The 26,809-nt window shown below is 42.3% G+C and overlaps 1 protein-coding gene across 3 annotated transcripts in view; it reads left to right on the forward strand.

The window, feature by feature from the left end:
- Positions 1-26,809, forward strand: part of RAB23 (RAB23, member RAS oncogene family) — a 116,201-nt gene that overhangs the window by 22,379 nt on the left and 67,013 nt on the right. For 2 of the 3 annotated variants that reach the window (XM_029595683.1, XM_029595681.1), the window contains exons 2-4: positions 3,319-3,549; positions 19,790-19,875; positions 25,949-26,105. In XM_029595683.1, coding sequence (XP_029451543.1) covers positions 3,395-3,549; positions 19,790-19,875; positions 25,949-26,105 — 398 coding nt within the window. In that variant the 5' untranslated portion in view covers positions 3,319-3,394. Of the gene's footprint in view, positions 1-498; positions 563-3,318; positions 3,550-19,789; positions 19,876-25,948; positions 26,106-26,809 lie in introns of those variants that run through there. The other variant, XM_029595682.1, reaches the window with a different exon arrangement.

Raw genomic sequence — 26,809 nt, forward strand, 5'->3', positions numbered from 1 at the left:
AGTCTGAAGGATGCATACACTCACATTGAGATCTTCCCCAGCCACCGGAAGTATCAGATTCGTAGTGGGATAACAGTACTTCCAGTACTGCATTCTGCCATTTGGGTTAGCGCCAGCTCCACATGCCTTCACAAAATGCCTAGCGGTGGTGCACCTTCACAGACTGGGAGTCCACATTTTACCCTGTCTGGACAATTGGCTGGTCAAGAGCAACTTGCAAGCAGGGGCCAAAGAGTCCATGCACTCGACCATGTGGGTGCTGGAGTCACTAGGGACTGAGGACAGCGGGATGTCCGCCCTCATGATACCCGCCCACCTTCCCTCGGAGTTGGGTTTCTATTTCATAGGTTTTATTCTTATTTTATTATGAATTCTATGTTATAAGACTGAGGGGACCCCATGTGGACACAATATATTGCATACTGGAGCATGCTCAGAGAGAGACTCTGTCAAAGTTCTAGAAACTTGGATGTAAATTTTTTTTTGTGCTGGTCTCTATTAGATGATGTCACCCATGTATGAGGACGGACATCCTGCTGACCTCTGAGAACACCTGTTACAGGTAAGCAGCTCTACTTTCTCCTTTCTCCTTTCTCCTGCACTTGTATATAGAGAGAGCTGCTCTATCGTCATAGGTTCATGTGTGTCTGGTCCCCTCTCTCTCTTTATTTTAAAATTTGGAAGCAAGACTGATGAGGCTTTCAGCGCTTCCCTAGCTCTTCTTTTAACCATATGAGCCCTCTCTGTGTCTGCACTGCCTGCACCATGACAGTTGGTGCGCTACGCAACAAATTTTTGTTAAAGCGGGTGCGCCTTAGGCTTGAATAGGTTGGGAAACACTGCACTAGAGAGACTATATTCATGTCTTGAGGGCACAAAGTAGCCAATCCAGATTAGATTACTTGTAACTTTATCAGACTCTTTTTGCTAAAGTAACAGAAGTTCAGGTTGAACCTTTGGCAGTCTCAGTCCATTCTTTCATGTGGTAGAGCTTGGAAGGCTTCTGTCTTCCTTCAACAGAGGTTGTTAGCCTTTTCTTTCTTTTCATGACCAGGCTTTCAAAACTTTGAAAAGTAGAAGGATTTTTTTTTCAGAACAATCAGTGACATCAATAAAAATCCTTCTTTACTTTGAGAAAATTCCAAAGTGGTTCTCTGCGACAAAGTTATAGCTTACATCACACAAATTAAAGAAATCAATAAGGCTACTTTAAGATTAGAGAAGTAATTGCACCTTAATAAACTCATGTATGCTTCTTGTCCTTCCCGCTAACAAAGCTCAATTCCTTGCAATGCAAGAGTCTTTTAGTATATTAATACAGCAGTGTACTAAGAAGAGCTTGTATTATATGTTTCAGTTTTTTTCAGTTTGGTAATAAGGCTGACTGTATGTTAGCTAGCTTAACAAAATCTTGGGTTTGGTTCTAAATTTATCTCTGCTATGATGGATAACTGGACAACTTGTTAACTCTAATAAGATATTGCTGCTGTCTTTTCTCAATTTTATAAATACCTGTGCTCTAAAGACTCCTTTAATGTTGAGGAGACGAGAGCCTACCTCTCTTCTACTGGTTTGCATCGGTTTTCCGAGCAGCAGCTTCAATTTCGAAATGAATCTGTTATGTTGGAGGAGGTTCATAGAGTTATTTCTCACTCTAAAATATACAAGGCCCCTGATCCTGATGATTTTACTGGTGAATTTTAGAAACTTTTTTTTTGGATCAAATTGCTACTCCTTTGCTATTTTTTCTTTGAAGATTTAATTGATAAAGGAAATTTGGTGTATGGCTCCAGTAAAGTCAGTATAACTGTTATTCCTAAACCTGGGAAGGACTCTTTGCAACCTTAGGCCTGGATTCACTAAAGCTGGGACATTTTATCACAGATGGGGCCAAATACCATGGTGAGGGAGGAGCATTCACGTACTGTTTTGCCCCACCCCTACAAAATATTGCAGCAGTATCACTGCGTTGTTTGTCTTGTGGTATAAGCCTGAGAGAGAGAAAACAGCAGGGGCCATGGCCAAGTGCAGTGGTGGCCCCAAACACCCATGGCTGCCATCGCCTTAAGAGAGACATGTGGCCCAACACGGCAGCTCCCTAAATGAAATAACACAGTCACCCAGGGGTCTTATTAGACCGCCCTTCCTGGAGCCGCCAATTGGTTAAGGAAAATGTTTTCACCTGGTAAGAAAACTGTTCGTCATTTCTAGAGAACTTCACATTCCTTTAGTTTTACTCACTGGAGAAATGCGCTTTATACTCTCACTGCAATGGAGAAGTTGGAAGTGAAGTGGACCTTGCTTAGGAAATCTGAATTTTTACGTATTTGGACGCCCTACTTGAATTCTCTTCCATACAGAGTGCGAAGCTTGATTTTGAATGATCTTGATTTGATTTGGTTTTTTTTGTGCTTGTCTTCCTTTTTTCCTTTATTTGTCTGTTCTGTTTATGTAATTGGCCATGCTGGTAGTGGAAGGAGGTGTGGAAGGTATTTTCTGTTTATACTAGTATTGTTGAACTATTGTTTACGGCTTGTTATTGACATGGTGTGTTCAGAACCAAGCATTTCTATGTCAAATTGTCTTTGTAAATTTTCAGTACAAATATTTAACATTATAAGTGATTTGTGCTACAAGATGGGGGCTCTTCCTGACAGAGAAAAGGAGAACCCCATTAAGTGGTTTATCAGCTCTCATTTTTATGTTTAAAAAAATAAAATCCCTTTCACACATCCCTGCCAAAAAACACATGGCAAAGAAATTGCAAACCCTTTGACTTGCCAAGGCAGTTATCCCATTTTATAGGATGAGAAAGCAGGAGACCATTTTTATTGTAAGAGTCATACATTTGAGACCAAGCACACCAACTGCTGTGCAGGCTGTGATTTTAAGGGACCATTTTCAGGTGTACCAATTGGATTTCCAGACCTCATTTTCCCTTGCAGTACTACTGACAGTACAGATTTATTAAGTTGCAGGCATGATGTGACATTTGCGAGCTAGAGCCCTATTCTTGCCGCCGCTGGGTCTCCCAGAGAGAATAACTCAATTATTTATGAAGCAAGTGTAGTCACCAGTGAATTCTATATGTCATCGCTGACTCGCAAGCAACTAGTGGATGAAAATAGCTCTCATTGGTCCACGTGATATTTTTCTTTATGCAGCAGTGGTTTCTTAATGTGCATCATTAGCTTTTCTGCTGTTACCTACCTTTTCCAGCATTACATTGGTAACTTAGAAACATGTATAAAAATGTGCCATGAGGCTGTAAATACCGATCAGCCAAATATGTGTCTCTGTTTTTCACTGTGCTTTCAGATTGCGGTAAATCCCTAGGTCCAGCAAGCGATACGGACTCTGAAGTTATCTCGTTTGATAGTAATCGACTGCAAGGATGTTGGAGGAGGATATGGAAGTAGCAATCAAGGTGGTGGTGGTGGGCAATGGGGCTGTGGGAAAGTCCAGTATGATTCAGCGGTACTGCAAAGGGGTTTTCACCAAGGACTATAAGAAAACAATTGGAGTTGATTTCCTAGAAAGGCAGATTCAGTAAGTCCTATTCATTCCTTTATTCTGTTTCAATATGTTATTGTTTTGTACTGTTGGAAAGATATAGCAGCTTTTTTTTTTTTAGTTTTTGTGGAGGGGGAAGAGGCTTAAATCAACCTCCTTTTTAATATTTTTTTAGATGGTACCTTTTGATTGTAACAGTACTGAGAGAATGGGAATTTAGCTGGTGTCCGTGCAGGAATTGCATGCATGTCTAACATTAAAAGCGATGTTTCCATTTTCTCTGTTTTTCCAAAATCGGCTTCCTGTGGTTGGTTGGTTAGTTCATTTCAGTAGTTTTCTTTAAAAAAAAGAAAAGAACCTTCCCTCCCCCGACCTTCCCTAAATCTTCCAGTCATCCTTTAAAATATCTTCTTGGGATATCCATGTGAACTGGAAGTCCTTAGCGTGAGGAACTTTGACATTTTCATTCTTTCCAAGTAAATTAAAAAAAAAAGAATTATAATAGGTTACACATTTTATTATTCTATTATTTGTAAAGAAACTAGTTTCAGTAGCTATCTAAGTAAATCATTATATTGCTAGAGATAAAAATGGAAGTGCATTTATCTGTAATAAACAGTGGCTTGCAAAAGTATTTGACCACCTTAAAAAGTCAGCAAATTTGTGTGGATTACAAATGACACACAGATTGCTCCAGACATGTTTATTGTAAACCAGTATGCTCTTAAAGTAAATATTCAAAGTCACAATTCATTATTTCTCTGCATTTTTGTAAAATACAATAAAAAACTGAAAAATGCTGCTAACATAAGTATTCAAGCCCTTCAGACTACTACTTGGTAGAACCACCTTTTGCTGTAATAACAGCTTTAAGTCTGTTGTGGTAAGTTTCTACCAGCTTTGCACACTGTTCAGGAGTGATTTTTGCCCATTCTTCCTGGCAGATTTGATCAAGGTTGTTCAGCTTGGTTGGATGACGTTTATGGACTGCAGTTTTCAAAGAGTGCTACAGATTCTCGATTGGATTGAGATCTGGACTTTGACTTGGCCATTGTAGAACATTTCACCTCTTTGTTAAACCAGTCCTGTGTTGCTTTGTTTTGTGCTTGGGATCATTGTCTTGCTAAAAAAATGAACTTTCTCCCAAGGTTTAGTTTTCTTAGCAGACTGAAGCAGGTTATCTTACAGTATCTCCCTGTATGTTGCACCATCCATCCTTCCTTCATTTTTAACAAGATGCTCAGTCCCTGCTGAGGAAAAGCATCCCCACAATATGATGTTGCCACCCTTATAATTACTGTAGGGATGGTGTTTGCTGAGGAATGGGCAATGTTAGGTTGGCGCCTCCACATAACATTTTGATTTTTGGCCAAAAATTTCAATTTTTGTCTCATCTGACCAAAAAAATGGTCAGATGAGACATTTTAGATCCCACATTTTAGCTGGGTTACTCTGATGCTTTCCAGCAAACTCCATACATGTTTTGACGTGGTTTTTCTTCAGTAATGGCTTCTTTCTAACCTCCCTCCTATGCAGGCCAGTTGCATGCAGAACTCTTGATATGGTTGACTGGTGCACTCCATTCTAGTCTCAGCCTCTGAGCACTGAAGCTCCTTCAAAGTGATGGTTGGCCTCTCTGGCTTCCCTCACAAGCCTCCTTGCTTTGATGCTGAGTTTTGAGAGGTGGCCTTGTCTAGGCAGTGTCTGGGGGTATGATGTGATTTCTATTTCCTCACAATTGATCCAACAGTGCTCACTGAGATAAACAAGCTCTTGGATATTATTTTGTAGCCTTTTCCTGTCTTCTGCATGTCTATAACTTTATTTTTAGTTTCTTTAGAATGCTCTTTGCTCTTCATTTTTACAGCTTTCCTTCAGATTCAAGGAAACCTAAAACATAGAAATGACGGCAGAAAAGGATCAAATGATCCACCCAGTCTGCCCAGCAAGCTTATGCCAGTATCTGCTACACTGTGCAGGTTACCCTCCTGCTTATCAATTTCCTAGACCATAAATGTCAGGATGCTGTCCAAATCCAGTTTTCCCTAATCCCTGCCGTGGGAGCAGAGAGCAATGATGGAGCCACATCAAAAGTATGAGGCTTAAAGATTAAGGATAGTAAAAGCCGTATCAGCAAGTTACCCCCATGTTTATTTGTTCCACAAACCGTAAAAGTCGGGGGCCCTCATTGGTTACTGTCTGAATCCAATTCCCCTTTTCCCACTGCTGTTGAAGCAGTGAGCAATGATGGAGTTGCATTAAAATGCAGACATGTGGGGCGCCGATTTTGTAACGTGCGCGTGGCACCGTGCACATATTATAAAATACAATACCCGCGCGCACATGCGCCCCCGATTTTATATCTGCGCACGCATGTGCGGGTGGGTTGCAACTCGCGAGCGAAAGGGGAGGAGATATCAAAAAAATATGCGCAGCTACGCAATCGGACCATTCCCAGTTCCCTATCCCTCTACCTACTCTGCCTCCCTTTTCCCCTCTCCTCCCTGACCCCTAAAATCCCTTCTTCTTACTTTTTTTTTGTTTTCAAACTTCATCTGAAGAGATGAAGTAAGTTCCGTGCGCCGGCTGGCTGCCGGCACGCGCTTCCCCCGGGGACAGCGCAAAATGGTGCTGTCCCTGGCCTCCCCAGACCCCGGCCTGTTTCTAAACGCTGGCTCTTCCACGCGTACCGGCAGATACATGCTGCAGCCACGCACGTAGCTGTCCGGATTTGCCTGCATGGGCATTTGAACATTCAGCCGTAAGCCTTGATACTGTTATTTGTTAAGGGTAGCAACTGCCACACCAGCAAGTTACCCCCAGTTATCCCCATGCTCTCTTTTCTTTATTTCCATCTTCTAGCCTTTAGGGATCCACCCTGTTTATCCCAAGCCCCTTTGAATTCCTTCACTGTTTTCGTCTTCACCACCTCCCCCAGAAGGGCATTCCAGGCATCCACCACCCTCTCCGTGCAGAAATATTTCCTGACATTGTTTCTGAGTCGTCCTCCCTGGAGTTTCGTTTCATGACCTCTAATTCTATTGATTTCTTTCCAATGGAAAAGGTTTGACAATTCACAGTCTGACCAATGGTACTGAAATTAGGGGGTCTTTTATCCAAAAAAGCTGATCTTTTTTAAAGATTCACAGGTAGAGGCCAGTTGCTAGGGCAATATCTTTCATCAGTGTAAACTTGGAGTTTCCACAGCACAGGGGTTGAATACTTATGCAACAGCATTTTTCAGTTTTTTATTTTATTTTACAAAAATTACAGAGAAATATTGAATTATGACATTGAGCGTTTACTTTAAGAGTTTACTGATTTGCAATAAACATATTGTCTGGAACAAACGGTGTAAGTGTCATTTTTAATCCACACAAATCTGTTGATTTTTTTTTTTTTTTAGAGGGTCAAATACTTTTGCAAGCCTCTGTATATTAAGTTTGCAGTAGCTTTGATTCAAAGTAAAATTGTTGCTTGAGTTAAGTACTCATACAGCTGGAATTTTTCTGCCTAGGTTTTTATGTTTGCATATGAATAGTTAAATAGCTCTGAGTAAACTCTTGGTAAACAATTTGGACCTAAATCTTAAAGCTTGCAGTTGTCACAGGACAGCCAAAAAGCAGCAGTACTTAAACTTTAAATTTGTTGTAAGTTCTATCTCGAGCAGGCAGACAAACCATTGAGAAGAGAAGTGGTTAGGATTTTATTTACTTTTAAGCAGTTGCATCCAGGGCTGGATTTACATCTTAGGTACCTCACAGGAGCGGGTATTTTTGAAGCTCATAGTTCCTACTGTGGCTTTATTTATTTTCTTTTGTGCTGCATAATAAAGAGGAGCTGATTTTAGGATGTTCATCAACAAACAGAACTAAATTAGCCATGACGCTTGGGGTGCTTCAACCAACAGTGCCAAATGGACCATTCTCTTTTAGCTCATACAGCTTTTGCTCTACTCTTTTGCCTTGTGAGCCTCTCTGTCTTTTTTTTTTTTTCTTTTCAGCCAAGCTACTGCATGGCATTTATAACCTTTCTCTCTTATGTAAGTTTTTGGTATTTCTTTTTAATTCTCATACTCGCTTTGAGTTGCCTCACTGTCTCGGCTGCCCCTCAGCAGCACTTTTCAGTGCCCCCGGGAAAAAAAAGTTAGATCTTATCATGTCCAACTCAAAGAATATCTCACCCAGAAGCTACAAAGACTGACATCTTTTATCAGTGTCTGGGGCTGGACCACGACGCAGCTAATTGCTTTGATTATGGCTGGATATCTCAGAGGTCCAGGGCCTGGAAGATGGAGGAAATCCACAGGTCCGTGAAAAGCTAGAGTAGTTACTTGTCTCAGAACAGGGCATCCATGAGCTCCCTCTAAGCCAAGTTAAGCAGGAGTTCCTCGAGCAAAGCTCCTCCTTCTGTAGCACAAATCCCAGGGTCTGCCACTTCACCAGTGTCGAGCAACGTGCGAAAGCACCATGCACAGGGTCCGTAAGCCCTTTGCAGGCCACATGAAACTCATTGGTGCCTAAGAAGAAGAAGCGCCTTGCGTCTGAGTCAGTGGTGCCGTTGACACAGTCAAAGCAGTAATCGGGCTCAGTCCCACCAATGTATCTGATGTCATTGAGGCATCAAGGCTTGGCGCCATCGACACATTTGGTGGCATAGACTGTGTCTGTGCATCAGGCCTTGATTCAGCTGATGCAGACGTTTACCTTGGCACATTCAATATCAAATCCTTCCAGACTCTGTGCCCTGGTACAATTGGAGCATCGACCCCTGGCTTCATTAATGCATTGGATGCATTCGCGATGGGATGGGGTAACAAAAGGCCTCGAAGGCGATTCACTTCACTTACATTGTTTGACATGGCAGGAGGTATCTCATTCTAGGCTCCATGAGCAAGGAATTCAACTGGAGGCCCAGATTCAATATGTTCTTTAGTGCCTTTTGTTTCCATGCATCCACCAAATCATTTGGTATAGGAGGGCGTTCCACCTCTGGAGTCCAGTGAGAGCTGCTCAAGAAGATGAACCTATATATTTATTTTGGAACTCCTGGACAAAGGATACAGCAGCCCATAGCCTAGGTAGTGGAATTGGTAAAGACTCTTTGCTTTGCTGGCAGCTAGGGACAAGGACTGAACTCTTTGTCCTGTGCAGTGTGTCGAATTTGTTTCTTTAACAGCGAGTCCCTCTTGCCTCCATGCCGTGGTAGCTCCCATCAGATGTCCAGGGGGCAGAATGTTGTACCCCACTGTCTCTCACTGTGGAGTCCAACTAGTCTGAGGAGGGAGCTCAAGAGCACTGTTTGGCGTATGCCCAAGGAATATTCTGATGTGACTCTGGCCCTAAGAGTAAAGAGATGAGTGATGATGTTTAAGATGAGAAATCTTCAGGAAGGGACAAATAATGATGGCTGTACTGTATAAGTTGTATAATGTTCTATATGTTGTTTTTATATTTATTTGATTTTATTGTTTTTAGTTGATAATGCATACATAGCTTTGAAAGAAGAGATAGCTGAAGAGAGATATGATAGATGGCTATAAAACGAGAGGAATGGAATGGATAAATGCACATCTATTTACTCTTTCAAAAAGTACAAAGATTAGGGGACATTCAATGTATTTACTAGATCAGTGGATCTCAACCTTTTTTCAACCGCCCCCCCTCCCCAATTAAACCCTACGACCAGTCTCACATACAGACACCAGTCACCTCCCTGCCCAGTCTCTGTCTCTCACACACAACCCAGTCGCCTCCCTGCTCAGTCTCTGTCTTTCACACAGACACCAGTCGCCTCCCTGCCCAGTCTCTCTCTCTCACACACAACCCAGTCACCTCCCTGCCCAGTCTCTGTCTCTCACACACACAACCCAGTCACCTCCCTGCCCAGTCTCTGTCTCTCACACACACAACCCAGTCACCTCCCTGCCCAGTCTCTGTCTCTCACACACACAACCCAGTCTCACACCCTGCCCAGTCTCTGTCTCTCACACAATTAGCAAGTAGCACATTTAAAACAAATTGGAGAAATTTTTTTTTCGCTCAGTGCACAATTAAGCTCTGGAATTCATTGCCAGAGGATGTGTAGCTGGGTTTTAAAAAGGTTTGGATAAATTCCTGGAGGAAAAGTCCATAAACTGCTATTAATCAATATGGAATACCCACTGCTTGTTATCGGCATCAGTAGCATGAGATCTATTTAATGGTTGGGTACTTGCCAGGTACTTGTGACTTGGATTGGCCACTGTTGGAAACAGGGTACTGAGCTTGATGGTCCCCTGGTCTGATCCAGTATGGCATATTTTATGTTGTTATGTTTTGGAAATGAGCCTTTACCACCACCGCCATGGCACTGTAAACCACCATTTGTGGGGGCTATGTGGCACAGCAGTAGTAGATTGGATCCAGCAACTCCTGGAATTCAAAGAAACAGCATGAATAGAGTCTTGCGTGGTGATTCTAGCAGATAGTTTTTTTTAACATTAGAATGGCCTCCAGAGTGTAAGCCTTGGAAGTGGCAGCAAGGAGATTGCTGTGGCTCTATAGCTGGGCAGTATATGTGGTATCCAAGGCCTGCCTTTGTAAACTGCGGTTCAGAGAGGACTTTCTTGTCCGGTGAAAAAGCTGGGGAAACAAGTGAAGGAAGTAGGTGAGTCCAAACCCCAGAGGCTTCCAGAAGATAGACCATGCACAGGTGCACAAGGCGTGAGATGCTGGCACTTTAATGAGGATTGAAGGTTTCGGCATCAGGAAGACTAATACCCATTCATTTTGTGGGGCAAGAAAGTCTAGGTGTGACTCCGTCATAGCCTTAGGCTTGGCTTGCCACAGATAAAGGGGAGGTGATAAAAGCTATGCTAAGAAGGCTACAGGTTTGCAAGCCATTGTCCTTGTCCCCTCAGGGGGAGAGAGGAAGGGGGCTCACTCTTTCTCCCTCATAGTCCAAAAAAAGGATGGTGTGTTCTGCCCAATTTTGTGCCTCAAAGTGATCAACAGATCCCTGAGAGTCCTACACATTCAGATGGGGCTCTTAGGGATCTGTTGCTACTCTCTTTAACAGAAGGGTTGGGGGTAGCCTGCACAGAGTGACAGTTGCTACTACCCTTAAAAAGAAAACAAAATACAGATTTAAAAAGGAAATCTTGCTTGGCAGATTGGATGGATCATTTTGATCTTTATCTACTGTCATTCCATATGTAACTATGGAAACCCTCTGTTATGTCATCATGTCAGGAAGAAAAAGGGGGAGTTTCGGACATCTCCTGACCTGGCAGAACTCTATGTTCATATCCCAATATGGGACTCCTGTCAGAATCTGCTTTACTTCTACATTGTGGGCAAACACTTCCAATTTCAGGCCCCACTCTTCGGCCTCACAACCACCTCACCAAGATGATGATGATATGGGCTGTGGCACTGCGTAAACGGAGCATTTTGGTTTACCCTTACTCCCACAACTGGTTGATAAGAGCCAAGTCTGTCCAGAAGTGTCATTAGGTCTCCAGGCAGTTCACGGAGTAGCCGGGTTTGGGTATCAAACTAAGCAAAGCGGTTAGTGCCAACCCAATCTGTAGAATTTGTGGAAATACTCTTCAATACAGGAGAATGGCAAGTTGCTCTTACTCCAAAGAGAGTGGTTAAATTGGTAACACAAATGCAGAGATTTTTCAAGTTGACTTGGCGCCCAAAGTTTAGGACTTTCTGTACCTCCTGGATCTTTGTTAGCAGCACTAGATCTGGTGCCATAGGCTAGAGCCCATATTCACCCTGCTACAGTGAACCCTCCTTTCTCGGAAGTACTCAGAACCAAATGGTTACGACTCTAGTCTCCCTCTATTCAGAACAGTAAGTAAAAGCACGTGATGTGCAAATCCTCACCATTGGTTAAGAGGAGTAGACCTAGATCCTCCTTTATGGGCCACCATAATGACAGTCACCAGCAAGAGAAGCAATGTGGTCAACAAACAAATTGAAAATAAGAACCCACCAAGCAAGCGCCACTCTCCTCCTTGCCCTGGGGAAGAAGGGAAATCAATCAATCCTGTCGTACAATGTGACAGCAGTAGCATATGTGAACAAGCAAAAAGACATTCAGCTGGGCACTGGCAGCCGACGCTTTTATTTATTTATTTGATTTGTATTTTGCTTTTACAGTCACTTCAAAGCAGATGACATTCAGGTACTGTACATATCTCTGTGCCCAGAGGGCTCACAATCAAAGTTTGTATCTGAAGCCATGGAGGGTGAAGTGACTTGCCCAGTCACAAGGAGTAGCAGCAGGATTTGAACCCGGACTTACCAGGTTCACAGCCCACTTCCCTAAACACTAAGCTGCTCCTCCACTCTGATCTAGATGTGATTCTCCCATAGCCTCAGACTTGGCTCACTCACTTCAGTGATATGCAGAAGGTCCCTTCCATGGTACTTCTTGGGGGCAGTCAATTGTAGCAATTTTTCACAGAATTGATCCACATTACATTGGACAAATGGGCGTTGAACAGTACTCAAAGAGGGTTTTGATGCAGATTTCATGTTCCCAGTCCCCCAGAACTTTCCAGATTATGTGAATGGTCCAAGCAGAATCTGCAACTGCTGTCTGTGGCGCATGCTGTGGGAGTCGAGAATGTGTAGGCCTACTTACTCAGCAGGAATAGCTGTACCCCAGGAAGTGGAAGTTCGGTTATGTAAACCGACATGATGTGTACTTTAATGTCAGTATAGAAAAGCTGTTAAATAAATAAATGAAGCATTTCAGATAATAGCCCAGTGAAGGTGCTCAGAATTGGACTTTATAGCAGCACACCAAATGCCAAGGCAGGTAGGCTGTTCAGCCAACGGAAAAGCCATATTCCAGTGAAATAGATGCCTGGATTAAGACCCTGGCCTGATAATCAGAATGGAATTGAAGCAAAGGGTGCATGGGGGTAACTTACTGGTATGGCAGTTACTACCCTTAACAGAAGGCATGGAGATTACTATCCATAACAATAAGCCTTGATGCTTTTAATTCAACTGCAATATTGCTCTCCGTTTTGACAGCAGAGGAAAAGGGGAATTGGATTCAACAGCAACCAATGAGAGCCCAACATGTACAGTCTGGAGTACCTATAAGCATGGGGGTAACATGCATGGAGCGGCAGTTATCACCCTTAATCAATAAGCTTTGATGCTTTTGACACAACTGCAACATTGCTTCAACGGTGGGTGTAAGATGAATTGGATTAAGATGACTATGAACATGGGCCCTGACTTTTACAGTTTGGGGTACTGAGTTGCAGTCACTAGGGAAAAAAGCACAGGACTGTTTCTACGGGCAGATATTACTATCATAAGTTTGCTGGACAGACTGGATGGACCATTTGGTAGTTTTTTCTGCATCATTAAATCTGTTACTATGTATATTGAAGATAGAACACCACCTATCCATTATGATCCTGGTAGCTCTAGATCGGCCAAGAAGACCGTGGTATGCAGACTGATAAGACCACTAGCAAAAACCCTAATACATCTCCAGGGAGAGCATGGTCTGCAAAGGCAGGACCCAATCCTGGTGGAGTACCTGCCTCCATTCTGTTTTACGGCCTGGCCCCTGAAAAGGCACATCTGTGTAGGAAAAGGGTACTCCCTTGAGGCAATCTATATAGGATTAAAGGTGTGAAAGTAATCGACTTCCTTAGCCTGTATCCACATTTGGCTTTTATTTGAAATCTTTGGCCACACTCTCATGGTGTATAGGTATAGGTGACAAGTTATTTCCTGCTTCAAAAGACCGATCAAAGGCCTGCAAGTTGCAGCATATCTAGATGATGTTCATATTCTTGGAGGAACAAAGTCTATTAGGCCCTCTTTATGCCAATGGTCTCTTAATAGGACCTCAATCTGGTACTCAGGTCCTCTTTAAGGAGATACTAGGCCCTGCTATGCAGAGCCTTCACTACGGATTCAGTTACATTCCATCTGGTCCCTTCTTCTTATCCAGAGTAATGTCCCAGCTCTTCCTGTATCAGGTAGTGTCACACTTGGCCTTTTAGAAGCAACAAAAACAAAGAAGATGAACCTGAACCTGCAACTATTAGATGTGCGGCGCATATTGAGAATTAGAAACTACTTCTGGAAGATAGGTTGTTTGGGTCATATGGAGGTCAGCAAAAGGGGGAGATGGCATCCAAACCCATGGTAGCCTGGTGGGTTATTTATTTTTATTTATTTATTTATTTATTTGTTTGTTTGTTTGTTTTAAACATTTATATCCTGCAAAGTCCTAAGCAGCTTACAATAAAAACATTCATAATATAAAGTTAAAATGGGACATAAAACAGTACATAAAAAATATTAAAAATAAGGATAAGAATATAGTAAAAACAGTAAAATCAAATAGAATAAAATAAATACATGAATAAAATAAAACTGAGTTGCATTGAATAAAAATAAGTTACATCAGAATCTTGAAGGCCTCTGCAAAAAGAAAAGCTTTGAGCTGTTTCCTGAAATATTTTATGAATGTCTATCTTAAAGTCTCTAGCAGCCTATTCCATAGTGGTGGGCCAAGGAAGCAATCGCTATGGCGTATATTCTGAAGAGAAAACTAGCACCAGCTGACCTTCGGGTGCACTCCAGTAGGATGCAAGCAACCTCATGGGCACCTGGTCTTCCCTGCATGCTTTTATCAAACAATGCAGACATTCAGGCCAAGGTGGACGCAGTCGTGGGACATGTGTCCTTAAGGCAGCAGTCTGTTCTTCCTACCCAGGGAGTAGTGGCTTTGATACTTCTCATAAGTAATGACTGGTCTAACAGGAAGATAAGGAAGATTAAATTATCTGATAATTTTTTTCCCTAGACTACTGCTAGACCAGTCCACAACCCATCTGGGAACTTAACTCAGTGGGGCCAAGAGATACAGTATTCCTCTCTCCCTTCCTTTCCAAGTCCTATCCCCTCGGTACAGAATTCCAGACTCCATTGCTTCTTCTGCGAAGAAGGAGCAGAGAAAAGGGTAACAAGACAAAAAATTTGATGAATCATTGTTTAACACACCTGGAGAAAGAGTCGGGGGACTTGCCTCTCTGGGACATCCATGGGGGTCATTTGTGTTTTCTGCTTCATTTTGACCCCAAAAATTTGGGATAGAGTAGTTGTCCCTTTCTTGCTTTGACATCACAGTGGGGATAAGAAGAAGGTGTGTCCACTGTCTCAGTCAGCTGTGGAAGAGGGAATTTCCCATAAGTAATGATTGGTCTAGCAGGACTAAAGGAAAAAAAAATTATCAGGTAAGATAACTGTTGATCAGTCTCTCACATCATCCTTAAGGAGTTTTGGCCCATTCTTCCATACAGAACTGTTTCAACTCTGACATTTGAGGGCTTCCTTACGTGACAGCCAACTTTCAGGTCTTGTCACAATATTTTATTTTAATAGGATTTAAGTCAGTATTTTGAATTGGTCAGTCCAAAATAAGAAATCGGACTGCTCCTGCGTAGTCACTGTAGACTTCTGCTTTTTCCATTTGAAGACTATCTGCCTGACAATAGATGGATGATACTCCAGATGTTTAGAAATGGTATTGTAACCCTGTCCAGAGACAAGTATCTACCCTTTCTTTTCATTGTGATATGAGGCCAAACTCAAAACCTTTTGGACCTTTATATAGGATAGGATATCCAAAATCAGTCTTGCAGATTTAGACTGCAGGGTGATTTGCTTGTTACCCAATTGACGGGCTGATACAGTAAGGGGGCGTAAGAAACAGTGCGGCAGTGCCGGGCGCCCACTCGTTTGCCACACGCATATTTTGGTTCACATACCGCTCGATTCAGTATTCAAATTAGACGCAAATCCAAGCGGCATCCAAAGCACGTCCATGAAGCGGTAGGCGTTCGCAATCCATTTTACTGTATAGAGCGGTATGCAGCGCCTATACAGTATCCAAGGTGCGCTGGTACCTGTCATTTGAAATGTCATTACAAATGTCAATCCACCAGGTAAGTGGATGGTTCTTTTCTACAGACCCCGCTGCCTTGAGCGCCCGGCCGGATGTCCAAGCCGCGACCTTGGACGTCCGGCCGGGCACTCAAAGCAGCGATGCCCGGATATAGGCGGGAAGGTCCATGAACGGACGCTGCGACCTTGGACGTTCGAGTTCACGGCTTCCATTCATGGACCTTCCCGCCTGTAGGCCCCGTTGCCTTGAGCGCCCGGCCGGACGTCCAAGCCGCGACCTTGGACATCCGGCTGGGCGCTCAAGGCAACGGAGTCTCTGATCATGTCCTTTAGGATCTTTAATCTTAGCTATCATGTTCTGAGAGGTTATATCCTCATATAGGTGCTAAAAACAGACTAGCTTTATTGTTCCCCTTGAAAAACTGTTGCTTAGTAAGTTCTAACTTTTGCGCTATATATGCTGAATCAAGAACATCTAATTCTTGATGGGCTGCTTGTAGCTGTTTAAATACGAAGCTAGATAGAGAGTGTGAATGAAGCTGTGTTAATGCTGAAATTTTATCAATTAGCAAGAGCCTACGTTTCTCCTGTTCCCTCTTGTGGAAAGAGGCTTGAGTTGTTATGATACCCCTCATAACTATTTTAGAGCATTCCCAAAGGGTTCCCGGGGAAATAGATGGGGAGGCGTTGATTAAAAAATATTCTTTTAGTCTGGACTCAGTAAGTTGGCTGAATGCTTCATCTTGTAATAAATTATCATTTAAGCGCCAATTACTCCTCCCCAAGTCAGCTTCTTTAAGAAAGAGCGTAATCCACACTGGGGCGAGGTCAGACCAAGTGATATAGTCCACACCCAGGTCTTGTATTCTATTCTGCAATAACCTATCAACTAGGAAGTAGTCTATATGAGAATATGAGCTATGAGGTATGGAGAAGAAGGTATAAGATCCGGACATGGGACAATGCTGTCTCCATATATCGACAACGCTCCAGGTTTTCATCAGTGAATCTAGTTCCTTGTAGGCAATGGGACAAGTAATTCTGGCTGAACCAGAAGTATCCAGCTTTGGGATTCCATACAAGATTAAAATCCCCTCCCCAGAAGAGTGACCCCTCAGCATTATGATGAAGTAATTCTTTCAACTTCTGTAAAAAACAAAACAAAACAAAAAAAAAATGCTGATTTGAATTGGGAGCGTATATTTTAAAATTTTGAAGATTTCACCTGCTGCTCTTATCTTCAATAGCACATAATGGACAAATGAGTCAGCTATGTGTGATATGTAATCAAATAAAAAATCTCGAGATATAAAAATCACCACTCCTGTGTATTTGGCACCCTGGGTGTTTGCAGAACGAAATTTGTGTGGATAAGCCACTGAGTCTAATTGCAGTTTATACCTCCACTTAATATGCGTCTCTTGTATAAGGGCCATAGTGATTTTAGACCCTTACAAATCTCTAAAAAGAAGATTTATTTTCCTATATGTATTCAAACCCTTCACATTAAAGGAAATACAATGCACATTCATCCTAGCCATTGCAATTTGCACCAAAAAAGGAAAAAGAACCTCCTAGGATGCTCAAGACAGAAAGTTGTGTAGAGACACTTAATTATATTAAACAATATAAACAATAGGGGTACAGATATAAAGCCCAACCCCAATCCCCCCCCCTAGACCCATCCACTCCTCCCCTATAGTGATCATATTATCTTAATGTCGCCCGATTCCATCTCACCACATCTTAATCAAATACATAAACAAGTGAATCACTGCCGAAAAAGTATATAAAACAGTTTCAACCCTGTGCTTGCCCGAATTTTTCCTCTTAGCAAGGATTGTGGATAAACCACAAATAACATACAGTGATAAATCGTGGCAATACTAGGGCGAGCTTCTCAGAAATCCATCAGTGATAAAATTAACTGCACAGATCAAGTAGCCAGCTTTGTTTAGGTGGCTTAATGTTCTAGACGATGGTGATTCCCGACTCTCTGCCACCATGGTGTACTGGGCACTTGAAACCGCTCAGTTCCCGGCTTATTCGCAGAAAAATTAACCGGTAAATTCACTTGCCGAAAAGCCTGTTCAGCCTCCTTCAAGGACTTCACCCGATACGTTGCGCCTTGAGCTGTGAAGGAGATACCGAATGGAAAAGTCCATTTGTAGCGTATGTTTTCTCGTTCCAACGCTTCAGTGACTGGGCATAGCTCAAACTGCTTTTTCAATGTGGTGGGAGCTAAGTCCAGGAAGATGGCCAGATTATGGCCTTCTCATGTCCAATCCCCGCGTAGCCTAGCCGCTGACACTATTTGCTCTTTGATGATGAAATCATGTAGGCATACAACTATATCGTGAGGACGATTGCCAACTTTAGGGCCTAGCGACCTGTGAGCACGATCAATTGTGATTGCGCACTCAAGACTCATGTCTTTTTCCGAAGCTGTGAAAAATTTTTTGGTCACAGACTTAATATACTCTGGCATCTCCGGTACGCCTCTTATCCACAGGTTGTGCCGGCATGACCTATTTTCTAGGTCTTCTAGCTTTTCTGCAAGCTGGTCCTGCTCTGCTTGCATAGAATACTGCTGGTCCGCCATCTTCCGAAGCGTGCCTGTCCTTCAAGCCTGATGTCCAGACCATCAACGCGGGAACAGATAGCCGCCACGTCCTCTTTATACTCTGTTATAGATGCCAGTAAGTCCAGTTTAAGCTGTTTCATGTCAGCTCTCATGTCCATAAACCATGTTCTTAACTCTTCTCGCATCGGGATGTCTGAAAAACCTATCACCGGTTCAACTTCGGCCTCGTGATCATCCGCCGCCATCTTCAGTCAAATCCATGGTTAATTTGGAGTACGAAAACTGCTTAAGATCAGCAGTTTTATGCTTAGTGGCCATCAGCAGGGATCCGTGCAGCGTTCTATAGCTTAATAGGTTGATTTAGAGTGCGGATGCAAGAGATTCACTTTGGATAAAAGTGGGAACGGACGGAAGCTCACAGTTCAGTCTTCAATTCAGCGCAGTGACGACACATGCCCCCCTCCAAACTTTTTCTTAGAGCTGTACAAACAGACTTTATTGCTATGCAGTTATATTACCCTGTAATGTCCTCTTTGTGATATACTGCTTGTTGATTTGTAGGATAAAGCAGATTTGTTTGCTCATGAAATGGCCTAAGATCTGTTAATTTCAATAGTTTTATCAAATAGCAAATTAACAGGGTCATTAGTCAAAATGCGTCATGGCGTTAACGCGTGCGATAAATGTTACCGTACAGCGCAAATGCAAATTTTTTAAAGAGGTGGGATTGAGGAGGGGTTTGGGCAGGAGCTCACAGTTCAGGCTTCCATTCAGCTTGGTGATGACACCCCCCCCCCCTCCAAATGTTTTCTTAGAGCTTTACATGCAGACTTTACTGCTATGCATAATGCATGCTATCACACGGTTTTAAGCCAGAAATAACTGCACCTTTTTTTCCTGACATTGAGCTGTGTGATATGCCTGAATCGGCTGTAATGCAATTTGCAAAATTTATTTTGGCCATTTCTGGGCTTGGGGAAGGGAGTGGAGTGGAGTAGAGAGAGCGAGCCTCTGGGGAGGTCTTCAGAGTATTTGACTATTTATATCACTATAGGAAGGCCAGCTAATAGCTCAAGGTGAGGTGTTGGTGGTAGTTAGGTACCATCAAGCTAGGGCAAGAGAACATAGAAGAAATCTCAACTTTGTGAGACTTTCCTCACTCCAAATGACGTCAAATCTTCACTGAGGTGTACTGTGCTGTTTGTACGTCTCACTCTGCATGTAAAACTGGTCCCTAAACCACCATCAACACCTCACCTCGAGCTATTAGCTGGCCCTCCTATAGTGATATAAATAGTTGAGTACTGTGATGGCCTTATAAATAGTTACTCTCGTTCTCACTCACTCTCTCCCTCCTACCTGTCTAGGCACTTCGCAAGCTGCAAAATAGAAGTATCGCAGGGCACAAAAACGTTACTGCACCCTGCGATACACTACCTATGCGAAGTGCTACGTTAGTGCGTAGTGCAGTAATTGTAAAATTACCATAAACATGCCCCTTTTTCTTACCTTGGGCGTTATCCATGTGTTATAGCATTTTGATGAATCTAGGGATAAATTTCTAATACCAAGTACTTTGTTAAATGTGTCATTGTTTAGATACTGTTTTACTTTTGGTGGTATATGCAAGGAAGAATCAAGGTTATGATATATAAGGTTGTTCTAAGTTTACCTAAAGAGGTAAACCTGGTTTCTACAACAGCAGCATAATGATCTTCAACAAATTATTTAATATGTTTGCCATTCATTTCAGACTTAATGATGAGGATGTCCGGCTGATGCTGTGGGACACAGCAGGTCAGGAGGAGTTTGATGCAATAACCAAGGCCTATTACAGAGGTAACTAGAACTGTGATTCAGCAGTGATTTGATTGCTTTATCATGGGCGATTAGAAAGCAAATAGTTCCAGTGTGTCATGTTTCTGACACTAGGGCTTGGATGAAACAATTAGGTAAATACTGAACTAACATGTACCTCATACCCCACTATCCACTTGCTTCACATACATAGAAACATAGAAATGACGGCAGAAGAAGACCAAACGGCCCATCTAGTCTGCCCAGCAAGCTACGCACTTTATCCATTTTTATTTCCCTTTTTCTCTCTCCCACCTGTTACTATTGGCTTCCAGTACCCTCCAGCCCTAATTCCCTTCCACCCCACCACCAATTTAGAGAGCAGCGCCATATCTGCATCCGAGTGACATCCAGCTCAATTAGGGGTAGCAACTGCTGTAACAAGCAGGCCACACCCTTGCCCCATACTCTTACCCACCCCTGTTATTATTTTTTGTTTGTTTTTTATTTTTTTTTTGGAGATAGCAGCCCTCCATCCTTCCGCTCCGTGAAGGTGGAACAATAACTACTGGCCACTAGCATCCCGCTCCGTGAATGCCTCTGTGGCTACTGCCGCTCCGTGCAGTGTTTTGCTGCCTCCACTTTATTCACGCCCTCTAGACTTGATGGATCCACAGTGTTTATCCCACGCCCCTTTGAAGTCCTTCACATTTTTGGACTTCACCACTTCCTCCGGAAGGGCGTTCCAAGCATCCACCACCCTTTCCGTGAAGAAATACTTCCTGACATTGGTTCTTAGTCTTCCTCCCTGGAGCCTCAGCTCTTGACCCCTGGTTCTGCTGATTTTTTTCTGGCGGAAAAGGTTTGTCGTTGTCTTTGGATCGTTAAAGTTTTTCAAGTATCTGAAGGTCTGAATCATATCACCCCTGCTCCTCCTTTCCTCCAGGGTGTACATATTCAGATTCTTCAATCTCTCCTCGTATGACATCCGATGAAGACCCTCCACCTTTCTGGTCGCCCTTCTCTGTACCGCTTCCATCTTGTCTCTGTCTCTTTGTAGATACAGTCTCCAGAACTGAACACAGTACTCCAGGTGTGGCCTCACCAAGGACCTGTACAAGGGGATAATCACTTCCCTTTTCTTACTCGATATTCCTCTCTCTATGCAGCCCAGCATTCTTCTGGCTTTTGCTATCGCCTTGTCGCATTGTTTCACAGACTTCATATCATTAGACACTATAACCCCTAGGTCTCTCTCCTGCTCCGTGCACATCAGCCTTTCCCCCCCATCGAATACAGTTCATTCGGATTTCCATTCCCCATATGCATTACTTTGCACTTCTTGGCATTGAATCTCAGCTGCCATATCTTCGACCACTCTTCCAGTTTCCTTAAATCCCGTCTCATTCTCTCCACTCCTTCCGGCGTGTCCACTCTGTTGCAGATCTTAGTGTCATCCGCAAAAAGACAAATCTTACCTTCTATCCCTTCCGCAATGTCGCTCACAAAGATATTGAACAGGACCGGTCCCAACATCTGATTAGCTGCAATAAGCTGAATTGTATAATATCCCTGATGAGTTAAGATTGATAATCTAGGAGCTCATGTGTAACAGAGGAAAGTAAAGCCAAAGCTCATTCTGCAAGCTGATTAACAATGATCTCTCATACTTGAACCGTAATACTTTAGTTCACACCTTCATATTATACATTTGCCCTATGTAGAAGAGATTGGAGAATGCAGCACCTGACAAACTGCTTGAATGAACTAGAGTACATAGTGCCTGTATCTGTTCTGAAATTTTGTTAAATATTGTATTTTGTTAAATTTCTTTCACCTAATCAGTCATGCACTCAGGTGAATTGCAGGAACATAAACCACATAGTTATTACCAATACTGGGTGACTTGAATCCAGAAACAATTGTTATTAGGAAAAGGTCAAATAATAAATTAGGGGAAGTTTCTCTTGTCAGTTCATGTTCCCTACTCAGCCTCCTGGTCTTGCTGTTAACATAAGCAGAGATTGGAAAGATGTCCATCAACTCCAAACCAACACCAAAAGAACCACCTCATAGCAGTACAGCATTCCCCACTGTGTTCCTCTCCAGCTCATTCCCCAAAAATGCCTCAGGGGAACTTCAACCAGCATGACATGCATTAAAGTACAGATTTGTTAATAAGCATGTGGGTGGAAGAGGGGGCAGCAACAGATCCTGAGAAAGGGAGAGCAACAGACAATCAATGAGTAGAGTAGGGGGAGAGACATAAATGGCAGAAGACTCAACAGCGAAAAAAAATATGGTAGGCAAAATCCAGCAAATCTGAGAGGAGAAAAAAATGAGAGCAAAGGAGAAAAGTATCAGAAGAAAATGGTGAGTCATGCATACTGTATTGTATAAATTAACAAAACCTAACTATTGTTGGGGATAGGATTTCTGGGGTATAATTTTAAGTTTGGTTTAGATCTACCTGGCCTTTAGAAATTGTAACATTGTATATGGGAAGTTTTCATTTTGCTTTATGATGTATCATTTATGATATTTCATTTTTAATTTAATAATTTCTTTATGTATTTTTAATACTGCTGTTCTTTGCTTACGTTGCTAAGCAGTTAAATATGTTATATATTTAATTAATAAGTAAACAGTGTACAGGATACTTCCAGGATCACAGAGATGACTCTTCTATGGTAAGACTCAAGGGCAGAGTCCGAGTTAGAGTTGGGATTCTATTTATTTGCCTTTCTGTTTGCTAATGTTTTGAGCTGTTATTGAACCATAACAAAAATACATTTGCTTGTGAATAATTTACAACAGAAATGATCATATTGAGTGAAAAATGGCTATAGCTCTGCATGCCATCACTAAGAAGAAGCAAGTTCAAATTTCAGGCCCAGTGGCTGATTCCTACACCAGCTGGGGCTGTGGGCATCGGGCCCAAGACAAAGATGCATTTGAACTGGGATCTAGACAGAGTGGCAATCCATGCTCCTCTGACGGCATATATTTCCTCCAGCACCTAACTGCGAGAACCAGCGTTATGTGATGGAGACTGAAGAAGTTTAATTCTTGACAATCATCAGTGAAAACCATAGCACCACAGCTTGGGACAATCTTAAATTGGTGCTTTTAATATTCTTCTTCTTTTTATCTTAGCAAACTTGCCTGAGCTTGTTTGGTGCCAACTTTCTAGTTTCCTCAGAATGAGTTCTACTTGATTTATTGTCCCTGTTTTATTAAAATAGCAATGTTGTGCTCTAATTGCCTAAATGGGAAGGTTAATATCATCTCTGTATGAATGTTTTTCAGCTTCAGTCTAGATAAATGGTGTGTGTAGTCATTTTCATGCAGTGTGTTTTCAGGAGAATGTATTTCTCCTTTCTACAACTTGTTTTTTTTCTGTTCAAGAATCTGCAGATTAATTTGTATGCTTAAACAGAATTGCTCACTAGTTTGTGTGCTGGTTCTTCTCTTTTTTGGTAATGTACAGTAAGAAAACACATTGCTTAGAAAAAGACTGCTGCCTCTGCAGCATTATTCATAGCCCCTAGGGTGGGAAAAGGAGGTCCAGTCGTGCCCGGGATTGCAGGGTTCAAGAAGGTGCCCTGGTGTGCGGTCCCCAGATAAGGATTATCACTGAAACGGCTAGGTTAATACAGTAAATGATGGCAGATAAAAGATCCATCTATTCTGCCCAGCATATGTTTAGAGTTGTAACTGCTTTTCTGTGCAGAAATGTTACACCAAATGTTACCACATGTTATCTTGTTTCTTCATTTCCATCTTCTAGCCAGGAGGGCTCCTCTGTGTTTATCCCACCCCCTTTTGAATTTGGTTAGTGTTATTCTCTTCAGCCCTTCTTTCAGGAGGGCATTCCAGGCTTCCACTACCCTTTCTGTGAAAAATATTTCCTAACATTGTTCCTCAGTCTAACCCTTTGGAGCTTCATATCGTGGTCCCTAATTCTACAGCTTCTTTTCCATGGAAAAATGTTTGATTCCTGTGTTTTTCTAATACCTTTCAGATATCCCCTCGTCTCTTCTGTCCTCTAGGCTATGTATATTTAGGTCCTAAGATCTCAAGTGAGTTGGGAGGGGGATATAAATAGGGGATAGTTGTGAATGAAAGCTCATGGTTACATAGCCGATGGAGGCCAGTTCTGACCGAAGAGGAAACCTTAAAGGAGAAGGAGAAAATTATTAAGCCAAAAAAATCAAAGCTAATGCACAAATATTTTGTATCTCCATTTTGGTGATATTTTTAAATTTGTCTACATTGTGCATATTCAGGGCCTGTGCAAGAATATTAGGCACCATAGGAGAATCTTCGATCTTGCATCCTCCCCCTTACACGCTTGCCTATCAGTGGCAGCTCTGGCACAGTATCCTTCTATCTCACCCTGGCAGAATCCACCCTGACTCTCCTCTCACACTCTGCCAAGTCCTGCATCCTCTTCCCTTTGCTCCCTCTCCACAGTGCCCAACATCCATTTTCTCTATCCTCCTGTTCAGCATCTCTCCTCTTCCCCCTCCCCCCCCCCCCCCCCCCAGCATCCTCCTGTAGGAATATTGGTGTGGATAACGGTTACAGTAGATTACTAGATTTAACCAATAGTTTTATGATTCAAATTTATTAGTTTTAAGGGAGCAGCTGCTTGCACTTTTCGTGAGGTAATCAGTTTTATTGTAGCAGCATAAGTATACAAGCTTTAATACGGTACAGATTTATCTTTTCTTTGTTTTGCTTTTAGTTTGTTACAATTTCACAACACAAATCAATGTAATGAAAGAGAAACTGAATGTATGTGTTACCTCTAAGCCAACTTTGCATTTAGTAATTACGCAGTGCCAAACTAATTAACCTAGCTGAAAGGTAATTAAACCAATGGAGGTTTTCAGGGTTTTTGCTGCACTCCAAAATGTGGCACCCTAGGTGAGTGCCTAATTCACTTAATAGAAAAATCAGCCCTGTGCATGTTGATTAACCTTGCTTTTGAGATGGTTTACCCATAGGCAGATGATTAGAGCCTGGCCTCCTATTTTCCCTTTGCTTTAACATTTTTGCACCCCTCACTTTACTATAGGCCTCTCAGAATAAGACTGAGTGCTGGTTTGTATTTTTGTGACAGCCCTGGAGATCAGCGCACAGATAGCATGATAAGCTTTATGGGTTATGGTTATTTGTCAGGAATGAAGTCCAATCCCACTGGGGAGTTCCTTCCCCCTACCCCTATCCAGGGAGTCAGTGCCTCTCCAATCCAGGGAATTCTCTGTCCTCATGGGACCTGCCCAACCTCCCCCCACCCCAAAGTATCTTCATTATTTTCCTGCTGTGAGGCACTTCCCTGTTCCCCCCCCCCCTTATTAACCCCAAAGGCTTGTACACCTGCAGGTATTGGCAGTTTGTATTAGTGTACTATTTACGAGGTACTTCCTGACTGGCTTTACTGATTTCAGGTTGGTCTGCTTATTTATTTCAAAATGACAAGGGCAGGATTGCTGAATCACAGTCTGTATTGTGGTTCACCAGTTGCATAATATGCAGTGTTATCTGACTGGCAGTACTTGATGGCTGAGATTATAAATTGTATTGCACAGTTTTGATATTAGTATTTGCAGTTTTATCTTCTCCATGATGTTGCTGATGAAGTTGTCATTTCTGACATGGGATTTATATGAGAATTAACTATGGTGTATCCAACTTAAACCAGAGCCTGTAGGAGAGACCAAACCATTTTGCTATGCAGTGGAGTAGAAATGTTTTTTTTTGTAGGAAATTTCATTTCATGCAGAGATTTAATTTCCAATGCCTGTATGCCCAAAGGAACTTTAAGAAAGAGGAGTTACAGAAGCTTCAGAAAGTAGCACTTTGAGGATACATGGGACAGAATTGATCTGCTCTAAGACAGTTACACACCACCTTCCTCATTCATTATTTGAAGTTATTTGTTCCACTGCTTTCTTATTCACTCCTTCAGTTTAGTCTCTACTATGTGTTGGACCTTATATGTCTTTGAATAAAATAGAAAGGCTTTAATCTGTCCTATCTGTATTGATATGTAGGTAATGTTTGTGACTTTCTGCATTGAAGAAGTAATTCTGTGTCTTGGTTGTAGGAGCGCAGGCTTGTGTACTTGTATTTTCCACAACTGACAGAGAGTCTTTTGATGCAATCCCCAGCTGGAAAGAGAAAGTGGTGGCTGAAGTTGGAGACATTCCCACAGTGCTTGTACAGAATAAAATTGACCTCCTGGATGAATCTGTTCTTAAGAAGTAAGAACTTAAGTTATCAGTTTGCATATAGACACTGCTGTAGTTTTGCCTGGTTTATATAAATAAGTACAGTTTTTAAAACAAACCACTTAAGAAATGCACACATTTTTATGAAAAAGCTTTATTCCCCATATTCATAATTACTTTTCAGTAGTCCCACTCCACCGATGCTCTTCATCTGTTTCTTCCAGTGATACATTTCTTCTACACTCCCTTTTCTGCCACACCCCCCGCCCCCCAAACACACCTCTGATGATGCTCCCTTCTCACCCTCCCCTGCTGCCAGTGCTGCTGCTCAAATTTTAGGGTCATGAAGCTGGGCCATGTGGAAGAGCATCACTAGTGTTGATGGGGATAACTGGTGAGGAACAATGTTACACTGGGTGGAAAGGGGAGAGTTGGGGAGCACAAGGATTGTCTGTAGCTTGGTGGGGGAAGAAAGAAATAGAAGAGCAGCCAGTGCCATGCTGCACTTATATAATCCCTCTCCAGCTTTGTGCTCCTGTTAAAGAGGTCTTCCAGACACTCCCTCCTTCAGTGTTGCATGCTAGATTGAAAAAGAGCATTTTCAGTTGCACCAGTCTTTTGGAACACTTTGCCTACCGATTTTCATCTTGCAGTGTGTGCTAAAACCTTTAAAACCATGTTAAGGACTTTCTTATTCTGTCAGAGAATGTTTTACATTTTTGTTTGCAGATTATTTT

Source organism: Rhinatrema bivittatum, chromosome 3 (genome assembly GCF_901001135.1).
Source record: "Rhinatrema bivittatum chromosome 3, aRhiBiv1.1, whole genome shotgun sequence".
NCBI classification, from domain to species: domain Eukaryota; kingdom Metazoa; phylum Chordata; class Amphibia; order Gymnophiona; family Rhinatrematidae; genus Rhinatrema; species Rhinatrema bivittatum.